The sequence below is a fragment of the Argopecten irradians genome, chromosome 1, assembly GCF_041381155.1.
Source record: "Argopecten irradians isolate NY chromosome 1, Ai_NY, whole genome shotgun sequence".
Lineage (NCBI taxonomy): Eukaryota > Metazoa > Mollusca > Bivalvia > Pectinida > Pectinidae > Argopecten > Argopecten irradians.
The window spans coordinates 25,397,294-25,420,734 of record NC_091134.1 but is presented as its reverse complement, the minus strand read 5'-3'; the positions used below and the strand labels follow the sequence as shown (position 1 = coordinate 25,420,734).

Below are 23,441 nucleotides of genomic sequence, written 5' to 3'. Positions count from 1 at the left end.
ATTGCTGGTCTCAAATTTCCCGAAAAGTGATCTCTTGACTGTTGGTGGTCCGCCATCATCATACAAAATGTGTTTTTCCTCAAAGGGCATCGTTTCCCAAATAAATATTATTAAAAATAGAAAACAACATTGTTTATTTTTTCTCCATTTTTTTAATTGATTTTTTTCTGTTCAAGTGTTGTGGAGAACACTGAATCACAGTAAATGTAGGGTAGCAGGGTACAGTTCTCGACATTGGTCACTGATATCCTTAAATAATAATAGTTTATACGTACAATTGTCTAATTTGTACACCAGTGTAAAAGTGTTGAACAAGTCATTGTAATAGTATTTATATGCCCAACTTGAAACAGCATATGAGCAATTCATCAACAATTTACACAAAAATTCTAAAATCAACAATTGACGAAAATAGGAAGTAACAAAATTCTATCAGCACAACCATACCTTATCTATGGAAACTCAGTTACCATGGTAACTGGAACAGAAGAGGTATTCTTCTGACACCACTGAATATAGACCGTATGGTCAGCAAATCGCTCGTAAAGTTATATATATATATATTATATTGCATAAAATCATGACAAGACCTCCAATCATCACAATGTTCACATGTAGCCCCGTAATTCCTGACCCGGAGGTGTAAGTGACACAAATACCATCATTAACAGTAAATAGGGTTAGCTCATTTAACTCTTTCCTGTTTATCATTAATACATTTCTGATAAAATAGACATTTCCTGTAAAAAGGTTAAATAAGTTGTAACTATTTTAATGAGGAATAAAAATGATATCTGTGTACAATACCAATCAAGAGCTGCAACATTTCATTCTTAACTTCACATATACTCACTATTTTTTTGCTTTTTCAGAGTTTTTTTCCCAGTGTTTTAAGACAATCAGTGACTAGTTTTAGATATGGTGAAAGCAGACTCCCTCGGGAATCATATGGTTACTGGTATCAACACTTACATAACACTCTCCCATCAAGCTTCCAACATTAGAACCACGACATTTAATGAGATGAGGAAACTAGAATCAGAGATTGGTTAAATATATTACTATACATGATGACTTTAGCACTAACATTACCTCCACCACAAGGAAACCATACACAATTTCATCGTTGAATTTACTCACAGAATCAACATCTAATTTGTTGCTTACATTCACAACTTTTAAAACATCAAATCACTTTGCCAAATAGCAGGCATGCAAGCAGATTGTAACTTAAAAGATCACAACCCAAACATAATGCCTTAGAATAGATACCAAGCATATGATTAGGTTTCGACCTATAAGGAAGAAATTATGGTACATTTACCCATGATCAGTAGTTGGGCATTTCTAATGAACGATTATGCTTATAATCAATTAAAGATTCTTAACATATTGCAGGCCATCATAATCAAGAATATCAATCCATCTATCATTGTTAAAAATTTCAATGATAAAATCTAAAATGCTTGCATAACAAACAAAATGTACAGATTGACAGTACCAATAAACAATGTCATGATAATCTATTAATATTCTAAACACACGCAAAAAAAAAAAAAAAAAAGAAGAAAAAAGACATAAGGTAAACAATGCTTGAAATTATATGGCAGTTATAATATAAATAAATGAAACTCTTGAAACATGCCACAGTCACACAACAGGCATCCATTTCAGGTCCAAATATCCCAACCCCCTCCAAAACCCCAATCCTTCCCTCCCTAGTTAAGTACTATTTTCAGAAATTCACATTGACAGCATCAATCCTCTCAATATTTCTGAAAATGAGGAAATGCGAGAAGAAAATAAATCCATTAAATGGCACATTTATTACCGATTTTTCTTAAAACTAATTTTTCGCAATTAACACCTTTACTTATATTTTTTTGCCTTGTGTCAAATGTGTTTTTCTTTAATATAATCAACAAATCAGGAAACAGTGACCTCTCATTGCCCCGCACAAAGTCAACAGCTGAAAAAATCTTGGCCAACCCAGGAGATAGGTGTAACACACAGGGTCTAGCACACAGGAATTATAAACGCTGTTCAGTAAAGAGACACAACACTCAAGATGAAACAGCTGTTTCTACTTCTTGCCAAAGGTGGCGGGTCCCCAAGCACGGCCAGGATTGGGTGCAGTGACTGCACCAAAGGATGGAAACTCCTCAGTACTGGTGGTGTCTGGAGCTCCATGCCATGGGGCATCAACCACCACGAAGCCTTGGTGGGATTCCTGCTGTCCTTTACTGTGACCTTCTCGTTTACTTGGTGGCCTTGTCAACTCGCGCATCGCCTCTTGATCAATCACATCCTGAAGCTGTAAATAAAATCCCATTAAGATTTTATCACTGAAAACACAAGATGTTCTAAGGGAGAGAACCCAATGTCACGATCACAGGAGTTACCTCCCATTAATAGTCAAAGTCAGTATTGCTTTAAAATGATACACAAAATGCTTGTAATCCTCAAAGAAATAAAAAAGCATAATATGTCCGCTTTAGTAACCAAGCTTAGATGTACTAGCAGAGCTATTTGTTTTTTTATTATTACTTTTCATTTTTTAATTGAGTGAACAATAATTCTTATTTTTAGCATTCTACATATGCAGTAAAATGAGGTTGTTTTTCATCTTATAGTATAACTTACGAATTCTTCCTCAATATTAAGGAGATGATCCTGGCAATCTTCCACAGCATCTTCAGCTCCAGTGATGAAGATGACATCAGGATCATCAGAATCTGACCGTGGGAAGCGAACATCAACCTTGAACTGTTCCATCAACTTCCTGATGTTGCGACCTCGAGCTCCAATGATACGTGGATGAACTCTGTGGTCCACACGGCACTCGATGGTAACCATTTCCTCCTGTGAAAAATATACAAGAATTATAATATTACTTGATTAGGATGCTCCAAATAAGGAAAACACATATTTCGATAATTTCTGCAAAACGTGTGGTGAATTCAAATATAGTTTAAACTATAAATGTGCCTCTTTTCTTATTTGAAGTATGTGCCACTTTTATTGGAAATACAATTTACAATACTGCACCATTATTGGATATTTTAAGTGTCTACCTATCCTAAGGGTAGAAAGATATTGCTTTTTTATATGGTATAGATTTCTCATTTAATTGTTTATCACAAATCCCTGGTTTCAATGGTATCAAAAGGGTTGGAAGATATTTACCAATGCAGTACTAGTATCGGCTAGGTCAAATTACATTACACCAGAGATATCTATGCATTTTTAAACTAAATGAATTACAGAAGTGTCAATGCAAACAAATAACATTCTCGTTTCTTTAATGCATTGAACATTTTTGTGGCTTGTATCCTCTAGCGAGAAATCTAAAGTGCTTGGTTAAGGAAGAAAGCTTTTTTTAATAGTAATCAACAGGACTTACATATTCCTGAACAATCTTTAAGATGTCTTCCTTGGCCGCTTGTGTAGCCTTCTCGTAGCCAGTGATGGTAATGGTGTTTTGGTCGGTATCCTCACGGTTCGGGAACTGAATGTTGACATCATGGTCCTTACGTATCTTGGAGATGACTGCTCCTCTACGTCCAATGATCTTGGGGTGCAGGCTAGAATCAACTTCAATAGTCAGCTGGAAGCTTTTCAGTTCCTATCAAAAACAACACCAAAAATTATTAAAGCTAAATAATAAAAAATAATGAAAAAAGGAAAATTCAAAACCTATCTATACTCTTAAACGACAGTACACATCATTTTTTTGCCAATCAGTTCAGCAGATTTCAAGATAATATCATAATAACATTGAAAATTCAATAATATTTTAAAGAGCATTCATCAAATCCAAGATACTTTCAAATTAAACTTCTTTAAGCCAGGTTACCATTTTCAAATTAAGACTTAAATTAATGAACTACTTTTTAACTGTTCATGACAAGGATTCTTTTACCTGCAAAATAACACCTTTGTAAATTTTGATATAGTATTGAAATTATTTGACACCGATTTTCTATTTATATCAAATGAATCAAACTTTCTTCTTTTTAAGGATTCAGCGCGATAATCTTACCCTGTCTTCCATTTCCTTTTCAAGCTCCTCACATCGGTCTGACAGAGCAGCCATAGCCCGTCGGACGTTGGCCGGTGGACCAGTTACTTTGACAGTTTCACAGTGTTCACTTGCTGGTGGTATGGAGATGTTGACGTCATGCTCCTTCATCATACGACGAACATCCTTACCCTGTTGTCCGATGATGAAACGATGGAAGTCGTACCTGATGGTCATTTCATCCGTAATTGGTACAAGTGCCTAAAATGGTAATTAAATTTCATAAATCCTCAATACAACAAAGGAATTACTTAATGCCCTCCATTAGTTAGTTTGCATAGCCTAATATTTTTGCCTGTTACCAGATTTTTTATTGACGAAAGTTTTACAATTTTGTAACCGACAATAACACATTTTATAAAATATGTACAGTCATTATTGTTTTTTGACATTTCCTTTTTTCATGATCACAGTTTTTTGACATTTCCTTTTTTCATGATCACAGCCTTGTCCAGTTGAATTGTGAAATTAAATAAATAAAGCTGAACAAGCTGTGAGAAAAAAAGCATGAAAAAATTCAAAATAAATGGCAATTTTCACAGTGAATTATGTTTGCTGATAAAGCAGACAGAATAACAGCGGCTGCATTAATACAGTCAAAATTGCTTTAGCGACCTTCTGAATTCAGCAACCTTATGCCCTTAACAACCTAACTTATTCCTCCCAGCGAAAAATTACTTTATTATCTAGTCTGTATTAAATGAATGTCTGTCTTAGGCCTAAAAAAAAAAAAGTTTGTTTCAGGTACCCCTACCTACCCTAGTTTTTATTTCCGACCCTAGCTAATTTATCACACTTTTTCAAAACAAAAATGTTGTGTATGAAGTTTTCAACTTTGATTTTTATGCATGCTTTAAGTTTATCCAGATAAAGTTCAATTACGAATAATGGTAATGAGAAATAAAAGACTTCTAGCCAGCCTAAAACCCGAAAGACAACTTACATGTACTATTAATTACTTTTTAATGTAGTTATGAAGCCACTACACCCCTCCCTCACCCCTCCAAAAAAATAAAATAAAAACAAATCCCGACCGACCTACCCTATTTTTTCCAGTCATGTAACCTGAAACATGCATATAATTTTTTTTGGCCTTATCCGACAAGCGACCATACTTTTAGGACCAAACAGCCCTCGATCTTCTGTATTTAATGACACAAATCACACATGCATTTGTCTTCTATTCATATCTAAAGCCAAGTCATATAACTATCCAATAGGGCTTCCCACCCAGCCACATTAAGGCAAGACAAAAGGGCTATCCAGATGGCTTGGTTATACACAGTACACAAGGTGATAACTTTGACATAAATTAGCACCTATTGAGTATTTATGCATGAAGTCTTGACATCGGTACTGGTGGCCAAAGCCGTTTGCACGTCTGAGATTGATATTTCAACTTCAAGGAAAATGTGTTATTCAGTCATGATCTTTGTGACAAAAATAAATAACTATTACTTCCAAAATAAACTTAAGTAATAATGAACAAAGGCTGATATCTGGATGTTTTTTTTTTTTTTTTTATATAATTATTTTTCACTCTATTTTTTTTATTCCATAAAGAAAAATAAATAAGATAATGAAAGAAAATGAAAAAAGAAAAAAACTTTTTAAAAATTATTTTGCTTTATAATACATCGTAATTTTGTAGTTAATTTTAAAATACAAGGAATTTTTACTCATATTCATGAATAAAAATAGAAAAATAAATAAAAGATAAATAGATAATTGAAAAATTAAAGTGATTAAAATTAAATACATTATTAAAATTTATGTAATACATCATATTTTTAAAATTTCCCTATGATACGCGATACGTTATATTTTTAATAATTTCCTATTATTTTGACTGTACAACAAAACTGTCAAAACATGTCCCACAATATTAACATTGATACATGTATTTAATGGTTCTAAAAAGGTAGGTCAAATAAGAGACCAAATGTCATGTGACCTATTTTTCAAAAATCCCTTGGAAGGTCTTTTTTGATAGTAAGGAAATAAAAACAGGCCATTGTTAGGACTCCTCTTTTACTAAGACACTAACCAGTAACGCTTCCTTAGCCTGTTCACAGTTCTCCTGCTTGCCAGTTATGACAATGATATCGTTTTTCTTGGGAGACTGTTCTGCAGGAGGGGCTTCATCATTTACTTCACCATTTACCATACCGTCATCCTGGTGGTTTTCTGTAGGAATCAGTGAAATCTTATAATTAGATCAGTTCCAGTTATCCAAATTATCGATATATGTGAATATCATTTTTTTTCAAATAACAGCAAAACCTTATCAATTCAACGTTAATGAAACCATGAGCAATTTCCAAATTTTGGCATGGATTGGATTGGACGTGGAATGTGTTGTGAAAAACTAGTTCGGGACAATAAATAGCTATGGTAGTCAGAAAATATTTTTACAAACCTTTATCTCCATTGGCCATAGGTCTCTCCGGAAATTTAATGCCGACATCGTAATTACGTGTGATCTCCTGAACGTTTGAACCGCGAGTTCCCATCACAGTGCGGTGATGTTGTTGTGCGATCACACATTCAACTGTCACTTGCGAGTCCTGGAATGTAAAAACAATCACCATTATATTTTTTTTAAAATAATTTGACAACTTATTTGATCTACCTTCTCATTTGAATTTGATGAGAAATAACTGGGGATCACTCAAATCAGCACTAATATTGGAATGTAATTTCAGGAATATTAAGTTTCAATAGAGAGACAGCAATGTTTTTAATCTAAACAATATCTTTTCAGATTAGAAAATCGTCAATACATCCATGAAAACAGGCCCAACCTAATCAAGGTCATTTTTCTGTGGAAAGACATCCATTTTCAAATTAAGATCCCAATCCCTTTATTTTTTTCTGGAAAGGCCTTCATTTACAAACTCCAAACAATAATTCAATCCCAGAGTTTTAACCTTGATTTACATATCTTAGAAATGAACCTCCATCTAAACCAAGATGTCTACTTAATCCTCTTACCAAACTTCAATTTGTTCCAGACTTGACCTACTTACTAAATCTGAGACGATCTCCTGAATGCGCTTCTTGGCCCCTTCCACACAATCTTTGGAGCCCTTAATGACGACGCGATCACTCTTGACTCCACTGCGAGGGAAACTGACTGTGACACCTCCATACTGCTCAGCAATGTGGCGGAGAACTTCCCCACGCCTTGCCACAAAGTGTCGGTGATGTTTGGGATCAACATTCATCTCTCCCTCTACAATATTATCCTGAAAAATAAAGCAGGTTTATGGTAAGGGAAACCATCATTTACAAGCAATTAAGTATCAATATTTTACAAAGGTAAGTAATCGCTCCACTAATTTCTTAAAAGTTGCACTAGATCCTTTTTCCTTATATTTAATTACACGAAACATTTTAGCAACAATACATAATCCAAAACGAATATGACACCACAATATTTCTGCACACTGAGAATGAATTTGTCCTGCAGCAATACATGGATACCACACCAGTTATCTATATGGTCTTTGGTAATGTATAAAAACAGTATACAACTATTTCTCATGTTCTACTATTCATAAATATCCTGTTTTCTTACAAATTTAAAAACAAATTGTTATTCTTGTGAATTTAAGTGTTGTTTGATAAACTTTTTCTTGTTCATACCAGATTTTTAATGAGACCTTCCAGCTCGACCTTAGCCATGTCCACAGATTCTTTTTTGCCAATGATGCTGATCAGTTCCTGGTCTTGGTCTTCAGAACTAGGGAAGATAACTCTGGCTCCTGTTTTCTCACGCACCTAGAGCAATGTCAAAGATCAGTATGTAAATATAATCTAAACCTTATTGTTCGAGTTTTTCTTCCGTCAAAAGACTTTGACGACAATCTAATTACTGAAGTGAGTATTTGATTTCATCACTTTATAAGTGCTGGAATCACTATTTACACCTATGTTCCTGTCTCAGTCACAGAGCAAAAACTCTAATATTGTATTAATAACATAACTTAAAATTACTTTCCTGTAAAATATGCATTAAACTGGAACATATATAGCACATGCAAATTCCACTTACCTTCCTAATGTTAGTTCCTCCCCTTCCAATAAGAAATCGGTGATATTCTGGTTTTGCTCTTACTTCTGCTGTGAAACTTGACTGTTGCTATAAATCAAATTCAAAACATTACTAAAACATTTGAATAGCTACTTCTGGCAAACAAGTATTGTAAATGAAACTTGCACTTATCTACCCAAATAGTAAAGATTATTCATGAGCTAATATGCTTAATATTTTCTTTTTCCACACACAATATGAAATATACCTTCTCAGATGCTAATTCCATCAGTTGTGTTTTGGCGTTTTCCACATCTGCAGTTGGTCCACGAATAATAACTTTGTCGCTGACATTGCCCTCTGATGGGAAACGAATGATGACTCCCCCACATTCCTCCATGATAGCTCGGATAAGTCTGCCCTTGGCGCCAATGATCGAGTTGTGTAGTTTGTGTGGGATACTCACAACTGCTTCTTTGATGTTGGCCTGAAATACAGATGTAAAATTCAATGTCACCTGAAAGCACTGGAAATGCTATGTTCTAGAGGATAGTGACATTTAGTTTTTTGTTGCTTTTAAATTAAATATTAGACAACTTACTTTTTATATCAGACTCGTGTGATGTTTTTCATTATAAACACAAAATTTGATACTATGTAACACATAACCATACAATCCTTTTGATTTCAGCTAATTGCCAAAAACAAAAGCCAAATACATTTTACAACTGTACATTCATTGCCTTAATCACCAGTGTTTTTCCTGGGTATTTTGGGAAATTACCACCTGGTGAAAATTGGGAAATTTTGTGCGATAAAAGTAGGAAATGAAAAATTTAAACAGTGTTTATGGAAATTTTGGAAAAGGTAGAAATAGACAATTATGCTTCTGTAAGAATCAAGTGTAAGAATGGATATTAAAATACGACGTTCAGACTTGGGATTTACAGAAGTGTTTTAGTTTTCGTCGCACAACTCACTGATTTGGGAAATCTAGACATAGATTTGGGAAAAAATAACAAGAAATACAATTGGGAATGGGACCTTATTTCGGCCCCAAATATATAGGCAGGAAAAACACTGTTCACGAAACTCATCTTAAAATGATGAAACAAGTTACCTCTTCAATAAAAAAGAGAATAAGTTTGATATGCCACCCACCAGGTCTTTCTGTATAGCCTCTATTTGGGCCCTAGCTGCTTCCACGTCAGCCTTTTTACCAGTGATGAGAATGACATCGGACTCGCTATCCTCACTCGGCAGATCAATCCTCGTGTTGGTTTCTTCACGGATCTGATATACATTAACACATTTACTATTGTATCATAGTTAAATTTTAACTGCAACAAAATTTTTGGTTCTTAAAAGCTGATTACTCAAATTCCATAATTAGAATTGATTATTTTCTATTGTATAAACTCTAGGTAATACAGAAACTAGAAATGTGTGCGAGACATAATTGCCCCTACCTCCATGATAACAGGTTTGGATACATATTTCTATCTGGATTATAGTCACTATGAAGATTTACTATATAAACTTACCTTCCTGATTGTAGCTCCACCTTTGCCGATGACATTCTTGTGAAAGTCTTTGAATATGTGGACATTGGCTTGGTAGTTACTTGCAACCTAGTCATTGAAAACATCTCAGGTTATACCACGAGACACCACAATCAGCATTATCTCATTGATTTTTTATAAGTACAAGCAAAAACAGTATCACAATACATTTATTCAAATCAATGAATACTGCGAGAGTTTTTGTTAAGGAGTTGTTTTGTTTAACAATATTGTTATTTCTGAATACAAACTGTTCATTAAATATTTAAACACTTTATTAAGTATAAGCGACTTACCATATCTTGTTGCAGCTGTGAGAGATGTTTGAAACACTTGTCCACGTCAGCTTTTGGTCCCCTCAATGTTACAATGTCACTCTTTTTACCAGGATCAGGGAAGGTGATCTGGACTTGATTGAAGCGCTCTCTGATCTCTCTGATATTCTCTCCACGAGCTCCAATAATGGTGCGATGAAAACGTTGCTCAATCAGAATATCTTTACTCTTCTCGTTTTCCTATAAAAGGTAAGATTCTTTTTAGACAACAATAACAACTTTGCAATATTTAACAGATTTGATTTTTCTTTCACTTTTGGCAATAGTTTAAAAAAATTGTTAGGTATGTAATCATATTCTTGTTCATTTTGCGCTAAAGTTTGATTTTTTCTGATCAGATTTTCTACATAACATTAGTGTAGCAATTTTGGATTATAAAGAATGCATGAATTCATCACTGCGCAAAGCCATTCAAAATCAAATAAGTGCTAAAATTAGTATGTTTACAGTTTTATAGCAAGGCAATAACTAAACTGAACACCTATTATCTTTTACAACACAAAACTTAGAAACAACACATAAGGTATGGATTTAGAAAGCAACATTAGTTTCCATCTATATAGGCCTTACCATTCTCTTGGACATCTCCATGAGTTCTTCCTTGGCCTGGAGCACACCTTTAGGATCACCTTCAATCCGGATAATATTGCTGTGTTCCGTGTCTGATGGTATCTTTATTGACACTCCCGTATCATTCTTGATTCTTGTGACTGAAAGATTTACAAGTTTTACTAAAATATTGTATTCTACTCTTAGATTATAGTTAATTTTGTTTTATGTGTTTTATAACTTTATAATCAGCTGTGATCGTTTGCACAGTTTAGAATACCAGTTGGTATGCAAGCTAGTAGGTTTATATATGGCAAAACACTTGAACCATCTATGGAAACAATAGTTTCATTAATAGCAAAGGTATCATAAGAGCTGTTCCCAGGGGTGTACAATTCTGAAAATTTTGCACTAGCCCAAGGGCTAGTAGCATCAATTTTTCACTAGCCCTGATCAGAAGTCTACTAGCCCTATTTTTTGTTAGTTTTTATATGTGCATTTTACTCGATCTGGATTTTTTACAAACCTGTACAGAACAAGTACATGTCTAACAGTGTGTTAAATACCATTCTGCTAATAAAAATATCGCACAGATTGTTTCACAGGTACCAGGTATTCATTTAGTAAAAACATTCTTGAGTCAATATTGACAATGCAACAAGCAGCCATCACATGCAAAATACTTTAGATTTAAAATTATGGTTCTTATTTCACTCAGATATTTCCTTTAAAACTATCAGTAGAAAGAAAACATAATCAGTATATATCTATTAAAGTTTAACTTTGATATTAAAAGCTTAGCAGGAAAATGTAAAGTGAACAATCAGTATTTATTACCTGCTGTTTTCATTGTATAGGTATGATGAATTTAGTAAATAGTACAGTTCATGAAAATTCTGTAAAAAAATCTTTAATTGAAATTACTGTTTTACTGAACACTTACTTATTTTCCCTAATTTTCTGAGCATTGAAAAAAAACTTTATCTAGTAACATTTGCATGATACATTCGTATTTGAATCAAATGATGCCAATTTCATATAGATTTATTCCAAGAACTACACAAAATCAATTTTACAATTTATTATGCAATATTTTGTAAATGATAATTAATTAGCACTGCTGATTTTCATTTACAAGTTTTCAATATATCATAAAAATATACGAAAGATAAGATGAAAAATATGCAAAAATATTGTACCTATAATTATGAAACCTCTATTAAAGTTATTTTGAAAAACATTCAGTGGGTTTATTTGTGTCAGCTGTGTTAACTAAGTATACCTATGTATCTGCAAGTGTACATGACAACATTTTACCGTGTATTTTAATCACTTCAAAATGATCCGCTATCCATCTCAAAGCAGTAGTACTTTTTGAATCCAACCCCCAAATTCTCAAATTTATAACACTAAAATGATAATGATGCTAGATAATAAAACTGTCACTTCATAATTGATTCTTATCTAGAGTCAAGAAATCTAGATTTTCCCGTTCCATGTCTGTCAGCAACCTCGGCAAACACATGGCCATCTGGGTCACTCAAGCGCTTAACTTTCATCAATTACATAACAAAACGTTTGATGCACCTAGATGAAGAATGTTATTTACGTTTGGGAACCACCTGTGGTATGCATTGATATCGTTTGCTTCAGTTTTGACGACACATTTACTGCTAGTAGAATTCTGAATGGCAATAAAAGGCTAAACTGTTGATTTACAACTGAAATTTCAATGTAAATATAGGATTTTAACAGAAATTTTCACTAGCCCACAGGCTAGTAATGATCGTGAAGCCACTAGCCCTGACCTGAAATTCACTAGCCCCGGACGTCGGGCTAGTGGAATTGTACACCCCTGTGTTCCAGCAAAACATATATGGTAGGGGGGGAAGGCACTTTGAAATTAGGAGACCCACCGATAGAAGTGATTTTCAATTTTGTTGACCCCCACACATATCTATTTTTTTGTGAACAAGACCATGGCATAGAAGGGATTTAATTTTTTGTTTTGCTCCGACATCTTTTTGGATTTACATATTTTGATTTCTAACATTTAACAAGAGACCTAGGACAAAATCGTACTGTATATGGTGCAGTGAACTATTGTTTGATTTGCTGCATCTATTGCTATTTTGTATAAAGGTATAATCTTCCTAGAACTAGCAGAAAATCTATTAAAGATACCGAAGTGTTCCATAAACGTAATGCAAGAGTAGACATCTGAGCTTGTGAACTGACATGTTTTCCTCGACATAATACCAGTGAATTTAAATAAAGACCTGTTGTTGACAAAAGTATTTTGCCAAAACTAATCTGTTGTTTCTCTGTACTATTGCCTAGTTTGATTGAATGTAATATGTTTTAGATAAATATTCTGTGAATATTATATCAAAACATCCATAAAATAAAATAATTGTTTTTTATTGAAGATGATCAATGCTTTAATATTGTCAGAAATTAATATTTTTCTCAATAGTTATTTTTATAGTCAGGATGACTGACACGAAAATTATAAAACACAAATTTTTGCATTATATATCAAAAAGTTAGAACTGCTTCAGATTATGATAGACCCACCCACAGAAGTGATTTCATTGAAACGCCACCCTGGCACAAAAGTGATATTATTTGGAACCTACCATGGCACATACTATTTTTTAAAGTGCCTTCCCTGGGTGCCATATATGTTTTGCTGGAACAGCCCTAACCTGTTTTTATAATTTTCATATTTTCGTATGCAATTTCAAACTAAATGTTCCTTAACAGTAGATAGCCTAGGTTATCACTTACTGTTCTGTCCGGCCTTTCCAATGATGTGTTTATGGAATCTTTGGTCAATATTCACTTCTGTGAAGTCCATACGTGTTTGCTATAGAAACAAAATAATAATTTACAATTTAAAATGAAACAATTGAATATATTGATTGTCAATAAAATGTTGAATTGTTATTAATACAAGGAAATAATCAAAATTCTTTAAAAATAAGTCATTTGACAGTTGCAGTATTACTCAAGTCTGTCTTTTTAGTTATTTTTTTTTTTTTATATCAATTCAATCCAAGAAACAGCCTTTGTCGACCTCTAACTAAAAGTAATGTACTTCTATATGTTTTCCATTATATCACTAACCAGATCCTTTACAACACCCTCCAACTCCTTGACAGCAGATTCCACTTCTTCTGGTGGGCCTTCAACAACGATCTTGTCTGCCCCATCCGTAAACTCAATGTGTACCTGTAGTTAAACACGATATTGTTATCACATTATTTAGTTTGTAAATACCAATCAAGATTATTCCAATTTAAGTGAAACGAAATTATACAAGAGGGGAGATAACTCACTCTGACATAGGGTTATACATCATTACCGTTTAGGAAGATGTTTCTTTTAATACATAATTATAAATTAGGAATAAAAGAATTCCAAAGAAGATGTTAAAATCTAAGTGTTTGTATGGTTCATTGGTAGTTTTGCAAAACATTTTTTGATGAAATATCTAAATAATGGTTTTTCTACTCACCTTTGAGAATGATTCTGTGATCTTTCTAACATTGGCACCCTGTCGTCCTATCACATATTTATGCAGCCAGGTTGGGGCCATAACCTCTGCAAATACTACACTATTGGCCTGAAAATGTAAATCAATAGAATTTTAATTTCAAAGACGCAACCTACAAGTAGTGCAAAAAACACCATATTTGATTATTATATATATATATAAAGAAAATAAAACAATTTCCATACTATTAAGCAGAGGTGTTGTTTTTTTTGTTTTTTTTATATCATTTCATTTTATATCATATCATCAATGTGATCTTCCACGTTTTCTTCAAGCCTCGGTTATCTGAATTTTACCTATAATTTCTGACTATGTTCATTAAATATCATCAGCTCTACCTTGGAGTAGACCATAGTGAGTGCTGGTCCTAGTTTGTCCTGTTCACCGCGTAGTGTGATGGTCTCCAGTGAACTATCCACAGGTGGTACTTCTACTGACACACCTGTATCAGCCAGTATTTCGTGGACTCCATTTCCACGTGGTCCGATAATGTACTTATGCTGAGACTTCCTCACCTCGACAGAGACAGTCTGGCATTTTCGTTTCTACAAATCAAACATGATGTCAAAAATCATGATGTTACTATGCTCATTCGTATATCATAATTCTGAATATTCTGCTGTATGCAAATCTGACACAAAGTCTCCAGCCTCTACTCAAAAACCTAATTTCTCTATTCGAATAAACACCTTTTCTGAAACAATCTAATATGTATTCATGATGGTAAATTTTAAATTGTTTTCTGATAATGAAATAGTGGTCATCTTAATCTGGTTTAGCCTTCACTTTAATACAAGAATCATAGCCAGAGGAATGGTTGCAAAAATGCATCTTCATCATCAAAATGTACCTTCTCTTCATAAATCTTCATGATGTTAGCTTTACATTTGAGGACTCCATCCACTTCTCCTGATACAACTATCTCATCCTTCATCACACTCGGTGGAGGCATATGGATTTTGGCTCCTGTCTCATCAATCCACTTCTTAATATTATCATTCTTAGGTCCACAAATGAAGGGGTGATATACTTTAGGTACAGGTAGACGCTCAAAAGCCAGTTTAGCCTAAAATACAAGTAAAATTCTGAATTTAAAACAGTTCAATACAAGTTATAAAAGTATATGGTTACAACAAGTATTCACAAAAGTTCTGAACATTTAGGAATTTTTTCCATTCTGATATACCCGGGCTTTAAAAGAAAAAGTCTTCTTAAAAGAGCTATAATATCAAATTTTGTATTCATAAAGCCATTAAACTATTTGCACAAATACTGCCAAATCAATGCCTTTGTGGCAGAATTGTCATTCAAAACTTACATCAAAGAATATGTTTGTTAGTTGAATAGTTTGGTTTGGTTTGGTTCTTTAATTAACGTCCTATTAACAGCTATGGTCATGTAAGGATGGCCTCCCATGTATGCGGTGTGTTGCGTGTATGTTGTGCGAGGTGCATGTTTTTGGAAACTGCGGTATATTCATGTTGTGTCTTATTGTATAGTGGAACTATTGCCCTTTTTATAGTGCTATATCACTGAAGCATGCTGCCGAAGACACCAAGCAACACACCCCACCGGTCACATTATACTGACAACGGGCAAACCAGTCGTCCCACTCCCCGTTTGCCGAGCGCTAAGCAGGAGCAGAAACTACCACTTTTATAGACTTTGGTGTGTCTCGGCCAGGGGACAGAACCCAGAGCCTTCCTCACAGGGGCGAACGCTCAACTCAAGGTCAAAAGTGAGGCGGTGCCAAGGGAGGCATTAGGAAAGATAAAGTCGGTTAGGAAGAAGAGAAAGATAAGATCCTAAATTTAGTCGCCTTTAACGATCATGCAATATGGGCAGCAGGTACAATTCTAATGCCCTACCTTTCGATCAAAAACTTCTGCCAGAAGGCACTTTTAATTTTTTTTTTTTTTTTTTAAATTTTATTCTAAAACTGAAACAATTTTATAAAAAAAAGTTTCCTGAATAATTGCCAATACCTGTTCATCAGAGGTTATTTGTATCTCGTGCCTGGCCTTGTCAATGCCTTCTTTGGTTCCGGTGATTTTAATCATGTCCGAGTTCTCTTCTGGTCGGGGGATGGTAATCTTCGTCTGTGTTGCCAGTTCTAGATCCTGAAGTTTCTTGCCACTTTTTCCAAGGATGAATCGGTGGTGTTCCCTGGGTATTTTCAGTAAAGTATTGGCCTAAAATAACAAAGGTAGCAACTGAGGATTTGTAATTTTGTCTTGGTAGAGTTACCTCATTCACTTTGATACATACTTCTCATCTAATTTTACAACTTTCATTAAAGAATGAATTGAATATTCTGTATCATCAAACAAACATTGATTTACCTGTGTCTGCAAGCGACTGACAATTTCTCTTCTGGCTTTCATTACATTTTGATCTTTTCCATGTATTACTACAGTCAAACTCTGGTCCTTAGCACAGCTCATCTCGATTGACACATCTGAAGCAACGAGATTGTCAAAATTTAATAATCTATTGTATTATGTTTAGCAACATGTATTACTACAGTCAAACTCTGGCCCTAAGCACAGTTCATCTCGATTGACACATCTGAAGCAAAAAGGTGGTCAAAATCTAATAATCTTATCTATTGTATTATGTTTAGTGTCATGTTTGACAACAAAAAATCAAAGTCATTGAAATGTTTATATTATAAATCCTTACCTCATTCACCTGTGAAATTTTATTATGAATTGTTCCAGCTTTAGTTTTTGGAGATTTCAAACAAATCTTCAGGGATGAATGAGTTAAAAGAAATATATACTCTGGCAGCCAGTGTTGTTTTTCCTTACTATTTTGAACAGCCCATGCTTTAACAATTAGGATAATAACCCGTAATTTGGAAGAAATTTGGAAAATCAGGGGTGTAAAAAATTTTTTCAAAGTCACTTGCCCCAGGCAAATAGAGCCCAATAATTCACTCGCCCAAAATTAAATTCCACTTGCTCACAACTATTACCATTTTTTTTTATAGCAGTACTGTATTCTTATTCTATTTCACAAGAAATTTTCCTTATATTATTGAAGGAAAAATTAAACAATTATTTTGCAGCACCATTTGCATTTTAAAACTTTTTTTTTGCTTTTTGTTTCTTTTAATTATTTTCTAAATTCCTGAAACCGCATTACGGCTTCATTATTAATTCCCAAGTCCTATTTAATTTCCTACCTTGAACAGAGATTGTTTTTACACAGCAAAACTACTTGCTGACGTCGCAAAACATAGTGATTAGACAACTGATAATGTAAGGTAACTCTGGAAATTGTAGTTGTATAACTTAAAGCAGTTAACTATTGTTTTTATCAGCTTGAATGTCTGAAAAACGTCTTTGAACTGAAGGTGCATCTAGCTATAGGGCGACCTAGTTAAGCTCATTTCGATTTTTGTGAAATAAAAATTGTTTCTACTCCCAAATTATTTGTTTATAGCTATGTAGACTATATTTACACAAAATCTGGTACAAATTATCAAAACAAATTTTATTGAAGTTTTTTTTTGGAAATTTGACTTCAAAATTGGGAAAATAGGACATTTTTTGGCTAGGGGAAACAGCGGAATTTTGTCTGTAGATTCAACCAAAGAAAAACACTGGCAGCAAGGTTTTATTTGAGAAGTTACTGATCAGTAATTATCATAGGTTTTAAAAATGAAATTACTTACTGTTACGGGCCATTATTTCCTTACAAATTTTTGCCTGGTCAGTCTCATCTCCAAAACTCTGTTCATTAAATTCTTTATACCTTCGTTCTTCCATGGGCACAGTAAACACCTGAAAATTGAAAATTCACATTTCAAGTGGAAAACCAAATCTACTTCAAATCGAACAAATACATTTAGAAACTCAACTTATTATTCAACCTATTTAAATTAAAGAATTCATACACTGAATAAATTATTGAAATATTCAAACTAATGGTATTAAGGTCAATCCCAGATATTAGAGCAATTAATGTAGGATATTTTTCTTTTGAGCCCTGAACTCACCACTAGTCCTCAACTCACCACTTTTGAAAATGGTAAGTCCCAGACAAAATCAGTGAGTCCCAAAATATATGTGAATCCTCGCAATAGTGCATTCCTGCATGATTTATTTCAATCATATCATTCAATTAGGAACAAAAAATTTTTAAATTATAACAACCTTTTAAATTACATATCATCTAAACATATCAAATTTAATTATTTCATAAAAAAATATAATTTATTTAAAATTATGTTAATCAAATCTTTTATGTAAACAAATTACACATCTGTATATAACATGTTCCTTATTTAGGTGGTGTGCTCCCACTTCAAAAAGGATAAAATATTTCATTGTAATGTCATTTTTCCAGCCAATCTTATCAATCTATATTAATTCGTCATTGTCATTCCATAAAAAAAATAATTTCAAAAGATTCATTAGGTCAATTTTCAATAGGAAAACATACTGATTATATCATTTATTGTTAAAGGGACATGAACCTTAAATAATTTGTTCTGTATGCTTATGGTTTTCAAATCTTTATTGAATATTTTATTATAATTATTGATTATCTAAAACGGCAGGAAAACATGGGGAATACCTACCTCAAAAATCATAAAAAAAGACTGTCATATTCTATTTTTGGAACACAAAACGAAAGCTGGCCGAAATCAAGGCACTTATTTACCTGAGTGCAGGTTGATGTTTTCATGGTCATTTTGTTACTCCATATCGTCTTTTCCATGGTTGGCTGTTTTTGCCCCATTGCTCCAAAAGTGCGGCCGAGGGGAGGGAACGCCTCCCCATACTGTTGGGGTTTATCTGGGTCGTAGGCCTCTGCATCGACATTTCGGACCACTTCTTCGTTTGTAGCCATGTTCTGAACTCGTTTTTAATTGGGCGATTCCAAGTCGTACAGTACAGACTAGAAAAAGATAAAACATGATCTTCTACAATTTATGTAGGATTTCTTAAGGCGAGTCCAGAAGACTAATTTTCAAATTTTGACGAGTCCCAATATTAAGAAATGTAGAGACACTGAAATTTTACATGAACAAGATAATAATGCTTCAAGTGTTGGTTGTTGAATTAGCTAGTGTCATCAAAAGACCATCTCTTGTGTATGCGTGTACTGCATGTTTTGGATTTTGTTTGATTAGTTCAACATCCTAATATAAGCAAGGGTTATCTAAAGTGCAGACATTGCGAAAGTTGAGCAAAAAAAAGGCCGGGCATTCTGACCAGCAAGGACTGTGAGAAAGTCGGACCGAACAAAATTTTGCCGGACCGAACATTAATGTGAATTTTTGAAGTAAACATAACTTTCTGCTATAAGTATCCAGGCAACTGTTTTCATGATTATCTAATTTATCTTATGCAGTTTACATATTTGCCAGGTTCAGCACCTGCGTAATACTTCAGAGACACCATTTCTACTGACTTCCATTACTCAATAATTGCCGGATGGTCGGTCCTGACCAGATTTTGAAATAGGCGGTCCAAGACAAATTTTGCCGGACATGTCCGTCGGACTCGACAGACTGGTATATTTTGTGATGTCTGAAAGTGTTTAGGTTTATTTTCAATGCAAGGCTGGTTTTACTATCATTTTAAGGCCGCTAAATGGCCCAATTCCCCTTCTAGCGGCCCCATTTCAAATTGCCTGACTTTTCTTAATATTCCAAACAGCTTATAAGCTGTGACTTTCTAGACTACGTTAAAAAGTCACAAGATTTTTTAGAAACTTCGGCTTCATATTTTAGTCATGCCATTTCAAGCGTTTAGATGATGTGTAGAGCGTGAGTGCAAGCGTCTATGTGATCAAAATATCAAACACGCTGAGATGAAATAGGCCTACCGTATTCGACCATATAAGCGCCCCTTAACCTTTTTGAGGCCTCAATTTCAATTGCTCGGGCAAAAATAAAGACCAAAACTACACAAAACAGTATAGATTTGCAGTAATAGCGTCTTCTTTTCACCTTTTCATTTAAATTAATTTGCGTTGAAAACATGAAAAAGGCAAGTGGGGATTTGTAATAAAATGATATTACTACAAGATTTTGTAAAAATTTTCTACAACTTCGTACTGAGTAATATGAACAGTTTGCCAGTCGTCGGCGTTAAGTGAAACTGATGTCAATATATTGAATAATATGACGACAATTTTCTCGGATATGGATAAATAACTATAAATAACTATTTCAGTCATGGTACTATCGTGTCTAAAATGATTATCAAAGTTAGCAAAACAGTAGTTCATTCAATTGCATGTTTTTTAAAGGTAAAAGCAATCTTGCTTACACCAATAAAATAAAATACTTAAATTTTATGTCAATTTGTGATGGATGACAGTCAGAAATCTTTCCATTTCTGATGTTTTACCGAGACAAAAGTGTAACTTAATATTCATTACATTATTTCTCCAAAAATTCTATGACTATATTGAAAATTTAATGTCTTGTCTGAAAAGCTTGACACACAATACATTATATGAATAAATATAATGTAGATATAATGTATTAGAAACGTTAGATTTCATTTAAATGAAAAAAATGTGGTGAGGTCGAAAAAAATCCCCTAAAAATACAAAATTTCCAATCCAGCTGCGATAGGCACCGTTTGAAAAGGGTGGAATCGGCCTTGCAATGTACGTAAACCATTACTGGTTGTTCAATAACCAGGATATTGCATATATATTTGTTTTGAATGAAAGAATTATTTTGTCTGTTTATATTCGGATGGACAAATGTCACGATAAAAAGTTCTGCCTATCAATTATTAAACCTAATTAATACAACCTAGCTGAGCAACTTCAAGATCAATAAAGGTAATTAAAACTTGATTAGAAACTGAAGACATGTATCTTTATTAGCGATGCTCAACCAAAGGGCAGGTAACTCGTCTTGGTATCTCCGAAACGCTTGAAAACACGTACCCTAAATAATGGGTTTACTATCCGGAAGATTTATGTGTCCTAACTGTTCTTTACAAACGCAAAAGTGACACCAATCTGTTCATTCGGAATCCTTGTGGTTTAACCTCACTTTATATGTTAGAAATGGCAGAGGGGTAAGATACGGCGATTTATTGAAAAATTGAAATATTGTTACTTCCTTGAATTCAGCCGAGTCAAATGCCCTTACTGTTCTAGTTGTAATATTTAACCATTTCTGTATTTTTTAGTATATAATAATACATTTGACAATCCCGGGAAACATACGAAAATGTATATTTTTTCGAGATGGGGTCAATGACAGTAGGCGCGCTTAATTCCAAAATGGCGGCCTTTCGAAGTGTCAAGAGCTCGCTCAAACCCCACCAGGCACACATAATTTCTATTTTCTCGACAGTTTTATTTATATGGAAACCGTCCGTTTGAGTTTACAAATACATAAATCTAAGTTATTTTAACACTATTTTAACAAATTTAACGTTTACCATAGCATTTTTTTAACCAGAGAAACCCCTTTTGGAAGCAGTGCCAGAGCCAGAGCAGGGGTTAATGAAGTACATGTAAATGAAAAAGTGCTGGACGTAAACAAATAGTTATAAAGTAATTTCTTTTCAGAAAATTTGCAACAACAACAACCCTTTTGAAAGAGTGTATATGGGGGGAATGTAAAACAAGGGAATGGGTTATAGTTGTCCATTTAGATTGTTGTTTTGTATATTTTTAGGCCTAATAAAAAAAACTGTGTTTCCATTAACTTGCAAAAAAAGAGGGTCGGTAGGAACGTAAAACAACACGAAGGTAAATGATTTTAGAAAGCAGGTGATTAGTTTTCCTGGTTATTTTATCTGTATGGATGTCCCTAAAACCACTATGTTTTATATACATGTACTTTGTGCAATTTATGCTTTTAATACCAACATTGCTTTCCTTTTGATTGATATGAAAGACAGCCAAGTATTACATACATTGTTGTTATAGCATTCAGCAATGAAATATCTTATAAAAAATCTCCATTATTTCTCCAAAAATTCTATGACTATATTGAAAATTTAATGTCTTGTCTGAAAAGCTTGACACACAAAACATTATATGAATAAATATAATGTAGATATAATGTATTAGAAACGTTAGATTTTCATTTAAATGAAAAAAAATGTGGTGAGGTCGAAAAAAATCCCCTAAAAATACAAAATTTCCAATCCAGCTGCGATAGGCGCCGTTTGAAAAAGGGTGGAATCGGCCTTGCAATGTACGTAAACCATTACTGGTTGTTCAATAACCAGGATATTGCATATATATTTGTTTTGAATGAAAGAATTATTTTGTCTGTTTATATTCGGATGGACAAATGTCACGATAAAAAGTTCTGCCTATCAATTATTAAACCTAATTAATACAACCTAGCTGAGCAACTTCAAGATCAATAAAGGTAATTAAAACTTGATTAGAAACTGAAGACATGTATCTTTATATATATAAATATTCTATAAATGAATGAAAATTAATAAAGTATTTTGATATAACTGTTGATTCAACAAAACTAAGAAGCATTATTTTTGGACAAACCATATTTGAACCAAGAAATTCCCCATCATTTTCCCAATATCAATTTTTGTGGATTTTTTTTATTTCAATACAATTTCAAAGGTATTAAATATATAATAGTCTTAACGATTAAGTTTTCTGGATGGAATAAATTGAGTTACCCAAACATACTGCAAAATGCATATTTAACAGACTGACTGCAATCAAAATTTATACACAACTTGAATATTTACGAATCATCAAATGGTAAATACATCTTCATCACCAGAATACTTTCTTTTTGGATACCACTGGCAGTTACTTTTCAAAAAAATATTCTAAAAGTTTATCAAAAGCAGTTCTGCCACAAAGTCAACATGAACTGACCAAACCGGTAACACCCTCCTTTTATATTGAACGTTAGGGTCCGGTGTGGATTTTTTCACCAAAAGAAACACTGCCGGTGAAAAAGCAATAGTAATTAAAATTATATGGGTAAAACTATTTTAAAGTAGTGTGTTTTTCAATCTAGTGACCCCGTACATAGCACAAATTGCCGAAACTTTGACAGTTACAGGAGCCACGTTGGCAGAAAATCTGAAGAAACCATGTTGACGTGTCTTGACAGTTCGGCGATACTTACTGTACTGCGTCCGATAAAGTCCGTCCTAGGGTAACTTTACTTGTGTTTTAAGCTCCAATGTGACTGATTGTCAGCCTGAAAAAGTAAAAATGGTGATTAGTATCATATAAATGCAAGTTTTCAATCGGCAGACATCACTTCCACAACATGTTTTTTTACCTTCCACGAGAGGAACTAACAACTCCTTAATGCATATGCGCGATATCCTTGCGC

At 33.6% G+C, this 23,441-nt stretch overlaps 1 protein-coding gene across 1 annotated transcript; it reads right to left on the bottom strand.

Moving 5' to 3' along the window:
- Positions 1 to 129: 129 nt before the first annotated feature.
- Positions 130 to 23,441, bottom strand: LOC138321855 (vigilin-like). Its single transcript, XM_069265857.1, has 25 exons — positions 23,388 to 23,441; positions 23,229 to 23,303; positions 18,794 to 19,030; positions 17,802 to 17,910; positions 16,465 to 16,580; positions 16,108 to 16,314; positions 14,973 to 15,188; positions 14,461 to 14,667; positions 14,084 to 14,191; positions 13,693 to 13,797; positions 13,354 to 13,432; positions 10,585 to 10,724; positions 9,976 to 10,194; positions 9,662 to 9,748; positions 9,279 to 9,410; positions 8,386 to 8,604; positions 8,139 to 8,225; positions 7,730 to 7,864; positions 7,111 to 7,329; positions 6,501 to 6,648; positions 6,129 to 6,268; positions 4,043 to 4,282; positions 3,404 to 3,625; positions 2,644 to 2,862; positions 130 to 2,314 (listed from the first exon to the last, which is right to left on the bottom strand). Exons 3-25 carry the CDS (start codon positions 18,980 to 18,982, stop codon positions 2,084 to 2,086), a joined length of 3,774 nt encoding a protein of 1,257 aa, XP_069121958.1. The 5' UTR covers positions 18,983 to 19,030; positions 23,229 to 23,303; positions 23,388 to 23,441; the 3' UTR covers positions 130 to 2,083.

What these genes read in the sequence shown, in the direction of transcription:
- LOC138321855 (XM_069265857.1), bottom strand. Translation starts at nt 18,982, where the DNA reads ATGGCTACAAACGAAGAAGTGGTCCGAAATGTCGATGCAGAGGCCTAC. An exon ending in TGGAATTAGCATCTGAGAAG is followed by an intron (nt 8,226 to 8,385) that starts GTATATTTCATA and finishes TTTGATTTATAG; the next exon opens with CAACAGTCAAGTTTCACAGC. An exon ending in TATGGCCAATGGAGATAAAG is followed by an intron (nt 6,269 to 6,500) that starts GTTTGTAAAAAT and finishes TGATTCCTACAG; the next exon opens with AAAACCACCAGGATGACGGT.